Source organism: Rhinatrema bivittatum, chromosome 1 (genome assembly GCF_901001135.1).
Source record: "Rhinatrema bivittatum chromosome 1, aRhiBiv1.1, whole genome shotgun sequence".
NCBI classification, from domain to species: Eukaryota; Metazoa; Chordata; class Amphibia; order Gymnophiona; family Rhinatrematidae; genus Rhinatrema; species Rhinatrema bivittatum.
In genome coordinates this window covers 409,536,210-409,551,458 of record NC_042615.1, presented here as the reverse complement: position 1 = coordinate 409,551,458, position 15,249 = coordinate 409,536,210, and the positions used below count along the sequence as shown (strand labels likewise).

Below are 15,249 nucleotides of genomic sequence, written 5' to 3'. Positions count from 1 at the left end.
GTCCCTACTGCTACAAACTTGTCAGGCTTTCAAGGCTGATTCCGGAACGTGCTCTCTTCCTCTGACCTGGGGGTAAACGCAATATGAGTGCAGTCGATAGCACCCAACACGTTCGGCATCTCCGCAATACCCATGAACCTACTGCGGATCTGTTGCAGCTCCGCTGGATCTGTAGGATAGATGATGTACTTCCTCATCCGCTTCATCATGGTCTTCAACACCTGTGACAGATGCCGTGAAATGGAGGCCTGTGTCATACCTGCAACGACACTCACAGGGTTTTGAAAACTTCCGGTACCAAAAACATTTAAGGCACCAAGAAGTTTTGTCAACCCTGGCACAGCATGGTGGCGATTGGCCAGAGGGTCTAGGTCGAAGCGCAGATCTTCATAGAGGAACAGGATTGCCCGTGAGCTCAGCCGGTAGGTTCGGACAACATCTCGCTCACACATGCCAAACAGAGTTGTCCGTGTGCGATGGTGCTGTGCCTGCATGGAATAAAACAGAGGCAAACACAAGAAATTTAAATTATAACAGCACGTACATGGATATGCAACACTGTGGATTCTCGGGTGTACATAGATTTCCTAGCAGGGCAAATAGAAAAAGTTTCCCAGTACATACATGGATATGCTACACTGTGGATTCTCTGGGGTACATAGTTTTACTAGCAGCACATATAAATTGTTTAACAGTACATACATGGATATGCAACACTGGATTCTCAAGTTTGTATTTTTAAATGAGCTATGCGTTCTTAGCTAAGTTTTTACTATTCATAAATGAGCTATGCGTTCTTATTTAAGCTTTTACTACAATCAGCTGCCTCTGGGATGCCTAATTCTAGACGCAGGAGGAAGGTGTCCATATAGGCGTCCGTGTAGGTGTCCGCTGGCCATCCCCCCCGAGCCTCAGGATGCCTAGCAGACGCCGGAAGGTGTCCATAGAGGCGTCCATGTCTCCGCTGGATCCCCCGGAGCCTCAGGATGCCTAGTAGACGCTGGAGGAAGGCCTGGCACGGCTCCCATCTCTCCGGCGTCTCTCTCTCTATCATTTGTAATATGGCTTGATATGTCCCGCCAATACCTTTCGCACCCCCACGTGGGGTTTATGTCTATGGTTCCATTTCAGTGACTTATCATGTTGTTGTTTACACCTGTTATGTAAAACTTCAGAAATAAAGATATATATATAAAAAAAAAGTGAAGCTGAAAGAAATGAACAATAAAGCTCCTGTGGGAAAACAGTTTATGAAAGCCAGCATAAAGCAAACTGTTGTTTGATATTAAAAAGGTTTTAAAGAAGTACTTTATTCAGATTCCCGACGTTGTCCTTTTGCTCTTTTGTATCATCTCTCCAATTTTTTTCTCTCACCATCCCCTAACCAACCTCCTTCATTTTCTTCTCTCTTTTCTCTCCCCTCTTTTCCTTCTCAACATTGCCAACTGACTCCAGATTTTCAGGACAGGTTGATCCAGTTCTGGTTTTGCCCCATTGCATGCAGTGAATTGTAGTTCTTATTTCCCTATTGCAATTTATTAGAAAAGCAAGGCTGCAAATCCCTGCATGCAATGGAGTAAAACCAGGACTGGATCAACCTGTTCTGAAAATCTTGAGCCAGTTGGCAACCCTACGTATAAGGGACTTACTTAGACAGTTAAGAGGCTGTTGTTGAACGTAGTCGCATATTCAGCGGCCACTAAGCCGCATAAGTCCCGCTTATCCGTCTAAATACCACTGAAGCGCTTTGAATATTGGGCCCACTGTAATCTAATTCTAGGATTGCAACTTTTCTTAACAATAATGCTACATATTTGATTTTAAAAATGATTAGCCCTCTATTTGTATTTTAGTTCTAGCTATGCTAGAAAGATGTTATATGTGTAATATCTGTATTTTTAGGCCATTAATGACATGCTTCCTGATCTGGCGAAGAAGAAATTGGATGCAATCATAGCTGAAGCACAAGATGCCCAATTTAAACTTGAATTTACTCCGACAGCAACATTAGAATATGTCAACAGTCTGATATTCCTTGATGAAATACAGGAAAGGGTAAGTTAAGAATTTATTTTGCTATTAAACAAATTGAATTTTGACCAAGTGGTCTTTTTCTGCCTCAGTGCTGCTGGTTTCAATATCACTCAGTCTTTCACTAACAATGCCCCACTCTGTGCTCACTGGTGTAGCTTTCTCTCAATTCTGAATAGACTCAAAACCCTGCCATAGATGAAGGAGTGGTGATCAAAATTAAAAGCGTTTACTGAAGTTTAAAGAAAAGTATCCATGAGAGGATTACAGAAAAATCGTCATGAAAAGTAAAATAATCACTCTTAAAATCACTGTATCCTTGTCTTTCCTTAGACTGAACCTGTCTCCTCCCAATATTGAAAAAGGGAATACAGCTCCTCAAAATGGAAAGAGCCCCACTATAGCTTATCTTTGGCCCAGAACTCTCTTGATGAGCATTTGAAACCCCTTTGAAGGTTAGGTAGCCTGCCAGCCTCAAATCTGCTCCTTCCCTTCAAGATTTGATAAAAATAAAAAAACAGGCCCATTCTCTGAAGTCGAAAAAATCTCTTCTTTCTTTCCTCTGAACACAAGGAATCCTCTTTTTGACTGGGAGGGCACAAAAATAGGAATTTCTACTTCCTATTTTTTGTAAACCGATGTGATATCTCAGTTTGAATGTCGCTATATAAAAATAAATAAATAAATAAATATCCCTTTGTAGTAGACTGGGGTCCCACTGGGATCTCAAAAGTCCAAAAGACCTTTAATCTTCCCAAAAGGTAAGCCACCAACAACTATAACAGCAACTCCAACTCAACTCAAACTAATAACCACAAGCACTGAAGAACTGAGCTGAGCATGTGCATGATTTATAGGGGAGCACTGATCAATTCCAAAAGCAAGGGGATGACCATCAACTAGAGAAGATCCAAAATTACAACATTTCTCCCAGCAAATGAAAAAAAGAGAAAGCTGTTTGGTAACTGAGCAAAACCACTGTTACAGCTATAATATGATTTACAGATGAGGCTGTTTAGTGATGTTGGAAAATGATATTGTAGCACAAAACTTTTAAATTAAATAAAATAAAGATAATCAATTTAAATAAAGTAAAATAATTTAATCTGTATTCTAGTAGAAAACTTACTTCATTTGTGTGAACTTACTTCATTGTCCTACATATATAGAAAAGATATCTTTGGAAAGAATTTTGCCCAAAAAATGTTCTTTTATGCAGACAAGTTATGCTTAAAAAAAAAAATACATAAAAAATGACTGACCCTGACTTGTGTATTTCTTGCTAAATCCGGCAATACACGAACCTGTTGACCATAAAATTTTGCTTTTGGTATCGAAAAAACATTCTTAATACATAATCCCTTTCCGAAGCAAAAGTAAACTGGACCAGTAATATAGCTCTAGACTCTACCAAAGTCTCATATGACTTCTCCAAAAGTTTATTACAATGAGAGGGGAGGTCATATCAAGGGGAGCTAAATTTACATTACGTTTTCCTTGTAGATGTATAATTGTCTATCAAAATTCAAAATACGTTTTTAATGAACCGGAACAATTGCGTTTATATTTAGACTCTCATTCCTAATTGTACTCCACTGAGGGTTAGGCATAGAATTAGTATACATGGGTTAACTATACTGTATAAGCTGGTTTGGATTTATTTTTCCTTATTTCCTTTTAAGACTGCTTCATTTACATCTTGGTCTCCCATTTCCTATAATTGATTTGACATTTACGGAATGCTTAATATTTGTGCAATATCTGTAAAAAATTCTATTATTTGGTTTTGTATTTTGTAATATGTCTTCTATCAGATATGATGAAAATGTAATAAAATTAAATAAAAAAAAAAGACTGACCCATGACTGTGACAGTGGCTGCTATAAAAATAGTCATGGAGTGCGTGTAGGTTCCTCTGTCACATGGCCAGTTTGGAGCTAGAAATTCCTGCTATGGGTTCCAGGAAATGAAAGAGAATGAGCAAAGGATCTTCTCCCCAGGCCAGGGAAGCACAGAGTTAGTTGCAGACAATATTTTTTCAGATCATCATTTCCTCTATTTTTTTGTGAGTTCCCTCTTGTTTATTTACTAATAAGAGACTTACCTTTTTTGTGTTGATGTGATCTTTGGGCACTGCCTGTTGCTTACTGATAAGGTTCATGGTGTTTTTGAAAAAGAACAACCCATTGTTTTCTCTCCAAATCATATTTTATCAAAGCTGTAGTGTGTTAATTTACTAAACAAGGAAGAAACAAAAGGTGTCAAGAGATGGCTATAGAAGTTGTTGCTTAAAAAAAATGCCCACAACAATGCATGGCCAGTGACATTATATGGCCATGCTACAGCAGTACTGAAGCAGATGACAGAAAGGCAATTAAAAAATTTTAATAAACTAAACTATTTGTATGGGCTAAGGTATCCCCCTCCCCTATACCCAGCATGTAAGACAGATGGCCCCATAAACTAGAACAGATTTCAGATGGCAGGGGCTGGAGAATCAGTGACCTCAACCCATTTCCACTGGACCAGCTAGTAGTAGAAGTGTAGTGCTGTTTGAATACAAAGATTCATCTCTATGATTTGATTCATTTTTTTCAGCTTGAACTGTGAGAGTGGCTCAGGGAAATGAATAGCATGGTATAGATGAGTCATGGGGAGGACAATTTTCAAATCCATTTTAATTTTTACACATAAATTGATTGTATGAAAATTGCCGTCCATCAGTACAACTAAAAAGTACACACTATTACTGTTGCATTTAGAGGAGGCATTCCCTGGGGCATATTTAGAAGAAGGAAAGAAAATCACATATATAGATTGCATTTTTCATCTCTACACCTGTTATTTTCCATGGAAAATATATCTGCATAAAAAGGGGGGCAAATGTCTGTTGTGACGCGGGCTACGGAGCCTGATGCAGGCGCGGTCGCTAGCTCATGGGAGAGCGTGAGCCCCTGAACTATGGCACGACTCAGGTTGGAGCCCCAAGGCACACCGTGGGAAGCGAGAACTTGCAAGCACGGGTGGAGCAGGAAACAAGCAGGACTGGAATGAAGGCAAGGAACTTCAGAGCAGGAGCAAAGCAGGAACAGCCCTCCGCTGGACCCACATGCACCAGTGTGACCCAGCAACGCAATGCTGGTCACGAGAGTAGCCCTCCGACCACTCGAAAGCCCTTTCGGACCCGTCGCTTGGGAACGACGAGTGCGCAAGGCCAGACGGAGGCTGAGGGCAGGAAGAAGACGAGGACTTGGAACTTGGAAGGACCCAGACGAGGACTTGGAACTCAGGAACTCAGACAAGGATTCAGGTTACTCAGGAGACCTGGACAAGGATTCAGGTTACTCAGAAGGTCTCAGGCAAGGATTCAGGATTCAGACGCAAGTACTGGGTGAGAACTGCATCGCAGCATACCCTACACAGCCACCAATGGCTGGTCATGGACCACGCTGAAAGCGAAGCAGACTCCAGATGAGGAAATGGAACTTGAGACTGGAACATGACGAAGATTCAGTAGAGGGCTGCACCGGGGCGCGCCCTACACAGCTGCCTGTGGCTGGTTGCGGACCACGCTGAAGCGGAGCAGATTCTGGCAAAATCTGGAGCATGGACAGAAGCAGGTGCAAGGGACTCCAAAGACCAGTACAGGATTCAAGACTCAGGATTCAAGTCTCGGAACTGGAACTCGGAACATTAAAAACAATAGTCTCATGGAGGTATGCACTGAAAACAAGAAGAAGGCCTTGTACCACGAAGTGCCCTTCACTGCCCCCCATGGGCTGCTCACGGACCACGACGGTGGCACGCCGGGAAAGGTGGGCGCAATCAATCTGGGAACTGGTTGCAGAGGCGAAGACAAGGACATCAGGACCAGGACATCAAGAACATGGAACATCAGGCTTTCTAGGAACAGAACCATGGAACATCAGGACATCTGGACATCAGGACTAGGAACAGGCAACAAAGGAGCGGAACCACGGAACATCAGGACTTGGAAATTCAGAACATGGAACAGGTGACGAAGGAGCTCCAACTGAGGACAAGACCAGGAACATCAGGATAAGGAGACCAGGAACAAGGAATGAAGAGCCATCAAGAGAAGTGAAGACCATGGAGGACCTGGACTGGCACAGAAGAACATGGACGACCATGAAGTCCGATCCGAAGGCCCCGAGGAAAAGGAACTGAGCCCTTTTATAGGGCTGAAGCAGGAAGTTTTTATTTATATATTTATTTAAATCTTTTTCTATACCATCATTAAGGTGGGTACCGTCACAACGGTTTACATAAAGGCACATAAAAGTAATGCAATTATAATCTTTCATTTTACATAGGTGCCATAAGGTTCGGTAACAGTTTTTTAGACAAGATTAAGAACATAAGAACATAAGAACATAAGAACTTAAGAAAATGCCATACTGGGTCAGACCAAGGGTCCATCAAGCCCAGCATCCTGTTTCCAACAGTGGCAAATCCAGGCCATAAGAACCTGGCAAGTACCCAAAAACTAAGTCTATTCCATGTAACCATTGCTAATGGCAGTGGCTATTCTCTAAGTGAACTTAATAGCAGGTAATGGACTTCTCCTCCAAGAACTTATCCAATCCTTTTTTAAACACAGCTATACTAACTGCACGAACCACATTCTCTGGCAACAAATTCCAGAGTTTAATTGTGCGTTGAGTAAAAAAGAACTTTCTCCGATTAGTTTTAAATGTGCCCCATGCTAACTTCATGGAGTGTCCCCTAGTCTTTCTACTATCCGAAAGAGTAAATAACTGATTCACATCTACGCGTTCTAGACCTCTCATGATTTTAAACACCTCTATCATATCCCCCCTCAGTCGTCTCTTCTCCAAGCTGAAAAGTCCTAACCTCTTTAGTCTTTCCTCATAGGGGAGTTGTTCCATTCCCCTTATCATTTTGGTAGCCCTTCTCTGTACCTTCTCCATCGCAATTATATCTTTTTTGAGATGCGGCGACCAGAATTGTACACAGTATTCAAGGTGCGGTCTCACCATGGAGCGATACAGAGGCATTATGACATTTTCCGTTTTATTCATCATTCCTTTTCTAATAATTCCCAACATTCTGTTTGCTTTTTTGACTGCCGCAGCACACTGAACCGACGATTTCAATGTGTTATCCACTATGACACCTAGATCTCTTTCTTGGGTTGTAGCACCTAATATGGAACCCAACATCGTGTAATTATAGCATGGGTTATTTTTCCCTATATGCATCACCTTGCACTTATCCACATTAAATTTCATCTGCCATTTGGATGCCCAATTTTCCAGTCTCAGAAGGTCTTCCTGCAATTTATCACAATCTGCTTGTGATTTAACTACTCTGAACAATTTTGTGTCATCTGCAAATTTGATTATCTCACTCGTCGTATTTCTTTCCAGATCATTTATAAATATATTGAACAGTAAGGGTCCCAATACAGATCCCTTAGGCACTCCACTGTCCACTCCCTTCCACTGAGAAAATTGCCCATTTAATCCTACTCTCTGTTTCCTGTCTTTTAGCCAGTTTGCAATCCACGAAAGGACATCGCCACCTATCCCATGACTTTTTACTTTTCCTAGAAGCCTCTCATGAGGAACTTTGTCAAACGCCTTCTGAAAATCCAAGTATACTATATCTACCGGTTCACCTTTATCCACATGTTTATTAACTCCTTCAAAAAAGTGAAGCAGATTTGTGAGGCAAGACTTGCCCTGGGTAAAGCCATGCTGACTTTGTTCCATTAAACCATGTCTTTCTATATGTTCTGTGATTTTGATGTTTAGAACACTTTCCACTATTTTTCCTGGCACTAAAGTCAGGCTAACCGGTCTGTAGTTTCCCGGATCGCCCCTGGAGCCCTTTTTAAATATTGGGGTTACATTTGCTATCCTCCAGTCTTCAGGTACAATGGATGATTTTAATGATAAGTTACAAATTTTTACTAATAGGTCTGAAATTTCATTTTTTAGTTCCTTCAGAACTCTGGGGTGTATACCATCCGGTCCAGGTGATTTACTACTCTTCAGTTTGTCAATCAGGCCTACCACATCTTCTAGGTTCACCGTGATTTGATTCAGTCCATCTGAATCATTACCCATGAAAACCTTCTCTATTACGGGTACCTCCCCAACATCCTCTTCAGTAAACACCGAAGCAAAGAAATCATTTAATCTTTCCGCGATGGCCTTATCTTCTCTAAGTGCCCCTTTAACCCCTCAATCATCTAACGGTCCAACTGACTCCCTCACAGGCTTTCTGCTTCGGATATATTTAAAAAAGTTTTTACTGTGAGTTTTTGCCTCTGCAGCCAACTTCTTTTCAAATTCTCTCTTAGCCTGTCTTATCAATGTCTTACATTTACCTTGCCAATGTTTATGCTTTATCCTATTTTCTTCTGCTGGATCCTTCTTCCAATTTTTGAATGAAGATCTTTTGGCTAAAATAGCTTCTTTCACCTCCCCTTTTAACCATGTCGGTAATCGTTTTGCCTTCTTTCCACCTTTCTTAATGTGTGGAATACATCTGTACTGTGCTTCTAGAATGGTATTTTTTAACAATGACCACACCTCTTGGACATTTTTTACTTTTGTAGCTGCTCCTTTCAGTTTTTTTCTAACAATTTTTCTCATTTTATCAAAGTTTCCCTTTTGAAAGTTTAGCACGAGAGCCTTGGATTTGCACACTGTTCCTTTTCCAGTCATTAAATCAAATTTGATCATATTATGTTCACTATTGCCAAGCGGCCCCACCACCGTTACCTCTCTCACCAAGTCCTGTGCTCCACTGAGAATTAGAACTAAAATTGCTCCCTCTCTCGTCGGTTCCTGAACCAATTGTTCCATAAAGCTATCATTTATTCCATCCAGGAACGTTATCTCTCTAGCGTGACCCGATGATACATTTACCCAGTCTATATTGGGGTAATTGAAGTCTCCCATTATTACTGCACTACCAATTTGGTTAGCTTCCCTAATTTCTCTTAGCATTTCACTGTCCATCTCACCATCTTGACCAGGTGGACGGTAGTATACCCCTATCACTGTAGTCTTCCCTGATACACAAGGGATTTCTACCCATAAAGATTCAATTTTGCATTTAGTCTCATGCAGGATGTTTATCCTGTTGGACTCTATGCCATCCCGGACATAAAGCGCCACACCTCCTCCCGACTGCTCCTCTCTGTCATTGCTCTCACTATGTGACAGGTACCGACGGTCGGCCCCTGTGACATAGTGAGGGCAAAGGCGATCCACGCCATTTTGAATACTGGCAGCAGATCGCCTTTGCCCTCACTATGTCACAGGGGCCGACCATCGGTACCTGTGACATAGTGAGGGCAAAGGCGATCGGCGCCATTTTGAGTACTGGCATCGGACGGCCGGCGTGCAAGAGGTTGCTCCCGGACCCCCGCTGGACTTTTGGCAAGTCTTGTGGGGGTCAGGAGGCCCCCACAAGCTGGCCAAAAGGCCCTGGGGATCCATCGGGGGTCCCGGAGCGACTTCCTGCACTCCGGCCGTCCGATGCCAGTACTCAAAATGGCGCCGATAGCCTTTGCCCATATTATGTCACAGGGGCTACCAGTGCCATTGGTCAGCCCCTGTCACATGGTAGGAGCACAAGATGGCGCCGATGGCCATGTGACGGGGCTGACCAATGGCACCGGTAGCCCCTGTGACAAAGGCTATCAGCGCCATGATGAAACCGGCACCGAGGGTGTGAGTGCAGGAGATGGTTCCCGGACCCCCCGCTGGACCACCAGGGAGTTTTGGTAAGTCTTGGGGGGGTTCAGGAGGGTGGGGGGTTTGTTTAAATTTTTATTTAGGTGGCCGTATAATTCGGCGAAGATCCGTGTATTTGTGGGGAATCGCAATACGTTTTGCTTCCCCACGAATACTACGAATAGTGCAATATACGTTGCGGATCGCCAATACGGCGAAAACGAAAGCACACCCCTAGCAGCTGCCCAGCCAGAGCTGACGAGGAATCCTCTTGGGAGACTTTCGGTCAAGGGGCAGCCAGTGCACCAGCCACCGGAACATCAGTTTCATCGTGTGAGCTTATAGAAACCCCTATAAGACCAGCAGTGGTAACTATGGAGACATTATGGGAACTTTCTGCTAATCTCATAGTTGCTGTAAGAGCTAGCAACCAGAGAATGGAACAAATAGCCTCTTCTTTAAACAATAAAATTTCTGAGCAAAATTCGTCACTGCAAGTAATGAAAGAAAAAGTGGATGGAATGGAAACAGAAATAGGAAATATACAAGCTTTCAACCAGGCAACAATAAAAGATAGAACTGCATTGTCCAGAAGATTGGAATTACTACTTGGGCTAGCCCTATTCACTTTAACACTATTCAATGCCCAGTCAATTACCAAAAAAACCCACATCCTTCACGACTATCTGCTTGATGCCAGGCCAGACATCTGTGCTATCACGGAGACCTGGCTGAAGCCCTCAGACACAGCTTTAATAAATCAACTTCCTATACAGATATATGATGTCTTCTCCTTACCCAGAAAAAAGAAAAAAGGGGGAGGTCTCATAGCTGCCAAAAAATCTCTTAACCTCACGCTACAACCTATCAATACAATACCTAAACTGGAGGTAGGCTTATTCAAATCTAAGTCGCTCCAAATCCTCCTCACTTACGCTCCCCCTGGACTTTTAGATCAAGATGCTTCTCCTATGGTGGAAATCATAGCCAAATACTTAAAACTAGATTCTCCAGCAATAATCCTTGGAGATTTTAATCTTCACATCGATGCCAATCCTAGATCTTCTAACTGTGAAGCCTTACTATCAGCCCTCTCGGACATGGGCTTCAAACAATACATCAACCAACCCACACATAAAGCAGGTCATACCCTTGACCTTATCTTTACAAATTCCAACCTCACTCCACTTTCACCCCCTCTATGCCTCCCAGTTCCATGGTCAGACCATTTCATGATCACCTCCACCATTAGGTCATTGACAGGATCTTCTGCGCCCCCTCAGGCGACCACTCTGTACTACAGGAAACCATGTCCTTCAGAAGACCTCGGCAACTCGCTGATCAAAGAACTTTCTAACCTGGATCTATCTAACCCCAATTCTGCTATTATCTCCTGGCAAAACATTACAGAAACGATAGCCAATAACTTATGCCCACTGTCAAAAAAAACCCATAAATCCTTCTCAAAAAAACAAGCAGCCATGGTTCTCAAATGAACTCCATACCCAGAAGCAAAACCTAAGATGGAAAGAAAAAGAATGGAGGAAGAATCCCAATCCACATTCTCTAACCATATACAAAGCCGCTCTCCACCATTACAGAACAGCAACGCTTCGAACAAAAAGAGATTTCTATGCCCACCGTATCCACGATATGATGTTTGACGCGAAAGCTCTTTTTTCGTATGTATCGGAACTCACCAAAACTGCTCCCCCTACAATCCCAGACGATACAGCCCAATCGAAGGCCAACGATCTGGCCTTATTCTTTCAGAACAAAATTTCCAACACCCTGGCTAGATTACCTACCAGCCCAAACTCACTGCCTCCGAATACCCTCCACCTACTGAACACAGACATAAGCTTGGAATCCTTTGATCCTTCTCACACTTTAGAGGTGGAAACCCTGATAAAAAGAATGAAACCTTCGACCCACCCTCTAGACCAAATACCTTCCAAATCTCTGATTCTCATACCAGAATACATCTCCAAATATCTAGCTGATATTATCAATTGTTCCCTCTCACAAGGAATATTCCCGGATGCTCTCAAACTGGCCACACTCAAACCCATACTCAAAAAACCGAACCTGGACCCAGAAGACCTCAACAACTATTGCCCCATATCAAATCTCCCGTTTGTAGCTAAGATCATGGAGAAAATCGTAAATAAGCAACTTTCAAATTACCTAGAAGACCATAATATTCTACACCCGTCACAATATGGTTTCCAAAAAGATCACAAGACCGAAACCCTCCTCATCTCACTCCTTGATCATGTTTACATTGGCTTTGATAAAGGACAGTCGTTCCTCTTAGCTCTCCTCGACATCTCTGCAGCTTTCGATACTGTAAATCATAATACCCTTCTAAACCGGCTATCAGACATAGGAATTGCAGGATCAGCTCTTAGATGGTTCGACTCCTTCCTTAGCAATAGAGGCTATAAGGTTAAAATCAATAACAAGGAATCCTCTCACACTAACGCCCCATTCTGAGTCCCCCAGGGCTCCTCCTTATTGCCCACCCTGTTTAACATCTACATAATCCCTTTCTGCCACTTACTCTCAAATCTAAAACTTAAGTTCTATATATACGCAGACGATGTTCAAATTTTAATCCCAATATCCAATTCACTGGACTCAACATTCAGGTTATGGAACTCTCACCTGCAAAAGATCAACCATCACCTCTCAAGCCTCAACCTGGTGCTCAACACTTCCAAGACAGAACTATTGCTAATCACTCCAGAAGGCAGTCCCTTCCAACACCAACTGCAAGGTAACATACAAATATCCCACGCTAGAGATCTTGGAGTCATTATTGATAGTCACTTGAACCTAAAGCAATTTATAAAACACACTACAAAGGAGTGCTTCTACAAGTTACAAGTACTCAAAAAACTCAAACCGCTCCTATTCCATTATGATTTCAGATCTGTCCTCCAAGCCATTCTGTTTTCCAAGATCGACTACTGCAATTCCATTTTGCAAGGTCTCCTGGCTGCTACTATAAAACCCCTCCAGTTGCTCCAAAATGCAACGGCGAGAATTTTGACGAATACCAATCGGAGAGCGCATATCTCTCCCATTCTAAAAGATCTTCACTGGCTCCCAGTAAACTTCTGGATTCTCCATAAATCACTCACAATTATCCACAAATATATTCACCATCAGACCCCTCTTGATCTGCTACACCCTCTCAAATTGCACTCGACGGCCAGACCCTTAAGGGATGCTTACAAGGGATCCTTACATGTTCCTCCTATCAAAGTTGTGCACCACTCAAACATCAGAGACCGGTCATTCTCTATCACAGGTCCCTCCATCTGGAATGCCATGCCTCCGGACCTCAGGCAGGAAACTTGTCTACTAACTTTTAAAAATAAATTAAAGACATGGCTGTTCTGCCGAGCCTTCCCCGCCACTAGCCCAACAGCCTGACTTAGAATTGTTCCAGCAATTATGTAAATAAATAAACGCTAAATCACGCTTACAAGTAATCATGAGGCTCCTTGCCTCCCTCCCATACTCTCTTGTATATAGTACGTTATCTTCGTTATCCCTTTCTTATTTCCTACTCCCAGTTAAGGCATCCTTGTTATAATGTAACTTTATGCTCCTTCAAATTGTCTCTTGTTGATTGGTTGGTTATAGTTACTGCTTAGTTCGATGTAAACCGAGTTGATTTGATTTGTATCAAGAAAGTCGGTATATAAATGCCTTTAATAAATAAATAAATAATAAATTACTAGAAAACTGGAACCGGAGATTTAATGTAAGATTGATCAAATTTCCTAAAATTATGGGTGAACTTCCCATAATAACTTTTAAAAGATATCTCCGGGAGACTCTTCAGATGTTGGACTCTGATATGCCTGTAATAAATAAGGTTTATTTCATTCCCAGAACCAGTGCTGAAAGAGGGGAAAATGTTCCGCAAGAGCAAAATCAATTTGATGTAGATAATCTTACTATGTTTCTTGAAACCTCTGCAATAGAAATTATTGAATGTGCTACATTGATTGTTACACTAATTGAAGAACAGGATGTTAGCAAAATTATGTCTAAGTATTTTCAGCATTTAAACACCCCCTTTCATGGTATAACTATACGTATGTTCCCAGACATCTCAAAGATCACTCAAGAAAGGCGTAAAGCCTTTTTAAGTATGAGGCAGGAGACAGTTTCTTTAGGAGCAACTTTTAGGTTGCGCTACCCCTGTAAATGTATTGTAAGGAAGGGGAGTAATTGTTACATTTTCTTTGCACCTGAGCATTTAAGAGATTTTATTGATTCTTTTTCTGCCAATGGTGCCTCATAGAGAATCGTTAAAGAAAATTAACTGCTCTTGTTCAGGGCTATACCATTTCTTCTTTCAATCTGTTGTTATTATTCCTCAAATCTAAACCCCCCAACGAGAGAAGTTTGAGATTATAGTTTAGCCATTATGGAATAACTTTATGGTTTATATGCTTTGTAAGAATGTTATATTTAATGACTAATCAAGTTTCTATTCTATTATAAATGAATACTTTATTTGTATTGAAAATTCAGAAATAAAAAATTTAAAAATAAATAAATAAATAGATAAATAAAAAACAAATAGATAAATAAATAATGTCCAGAAAACTTGAGCCCATCGCAGACACACGCAAACCGAGCTCATGGCCTTCGGATCCTGTTGCAACTGCGGGCTACGGAGCCTGATGCAGACACGGTCACTAGCTCATGGGAGAGTGTGAGCCCCTGAACCACGGCACGACTCAGGGAGGAGCCCCAAGGCACACCACGGGAGGCGAGAGCATGCAAGTACGGGCGGAGCAGGAACCAGGCAGGACTGGAACAAAGGCAAGGAACTTCAGAGCAGGAACAAAGCAGGAACAGCCCTCCGCTGGACCACACACACCAGTGTGATGCTCAATGCAATGCTGGTCATGAGAGTAGCCCTCCGACCACTCGAAAGCCCTTTCGGACATGCCGCTTGAGATGAGTGCGCGAGGCCAAACGGAGGCTGAGGGCAGCAACAAGACGAGGAATTGGAACTTGGAAGGACTCAGACGAGGACTTGGAACTTGGAAGGACTCAGACGAGGACTTGGAACTTGGAAGGACCCAGACGAGGACTTGGAACTCAGAAACTCAGAAAAGGATTCAGGTTACTCAGGAGACCCGGACAAGGATTCAGGTTACTCAGAAGGTCTCAGGTAAGGATTCAGGATTCAGACGAAAGTACTGGGTGAGAACTGCATTGCAGCGCAGCCTACACATATTTGGTCGCGGTCCACGCTGAACGCGAAGCAGACTCCAGACGAGGAAATTGAACTTGAGACTGGAACATGACAAAGATTCAGTAGAAGCCTGCACCGGGGCGCGCCCTACACAATCGCCTGTGGCTTGTCGCGGACCACGCTGAAGCAGAGCAGGTTCTGGCAGAGTGTTGGGCATGGACGGAAGCAGGTGCAAGGGACTCTAAAGACCGAGACAGG

The 15,249-nt window shown here is 42.5% G+C and overlaps 1 protein-coding gene across 1 annotated transcript in view; it reads left to right on the top strand.

Annotated features, from left to right (window-relative positions):
* The window catches only part of DNAH6 (dynein axonemal heavy chain 6), a 3,261,518-nt gene that overhangs the window by 480,681 nt on the left and 2,765,588 nt on the right, over positions 1-15,249 (top strand). Inside the window, 1 exon segment of the mRNA XM_029602297.1 lies at positions 1,903-2,055. Within this exon segment, the coding sequence (XP_029458157.1) occupies positions 1,903-2,055 (153 nt within the window).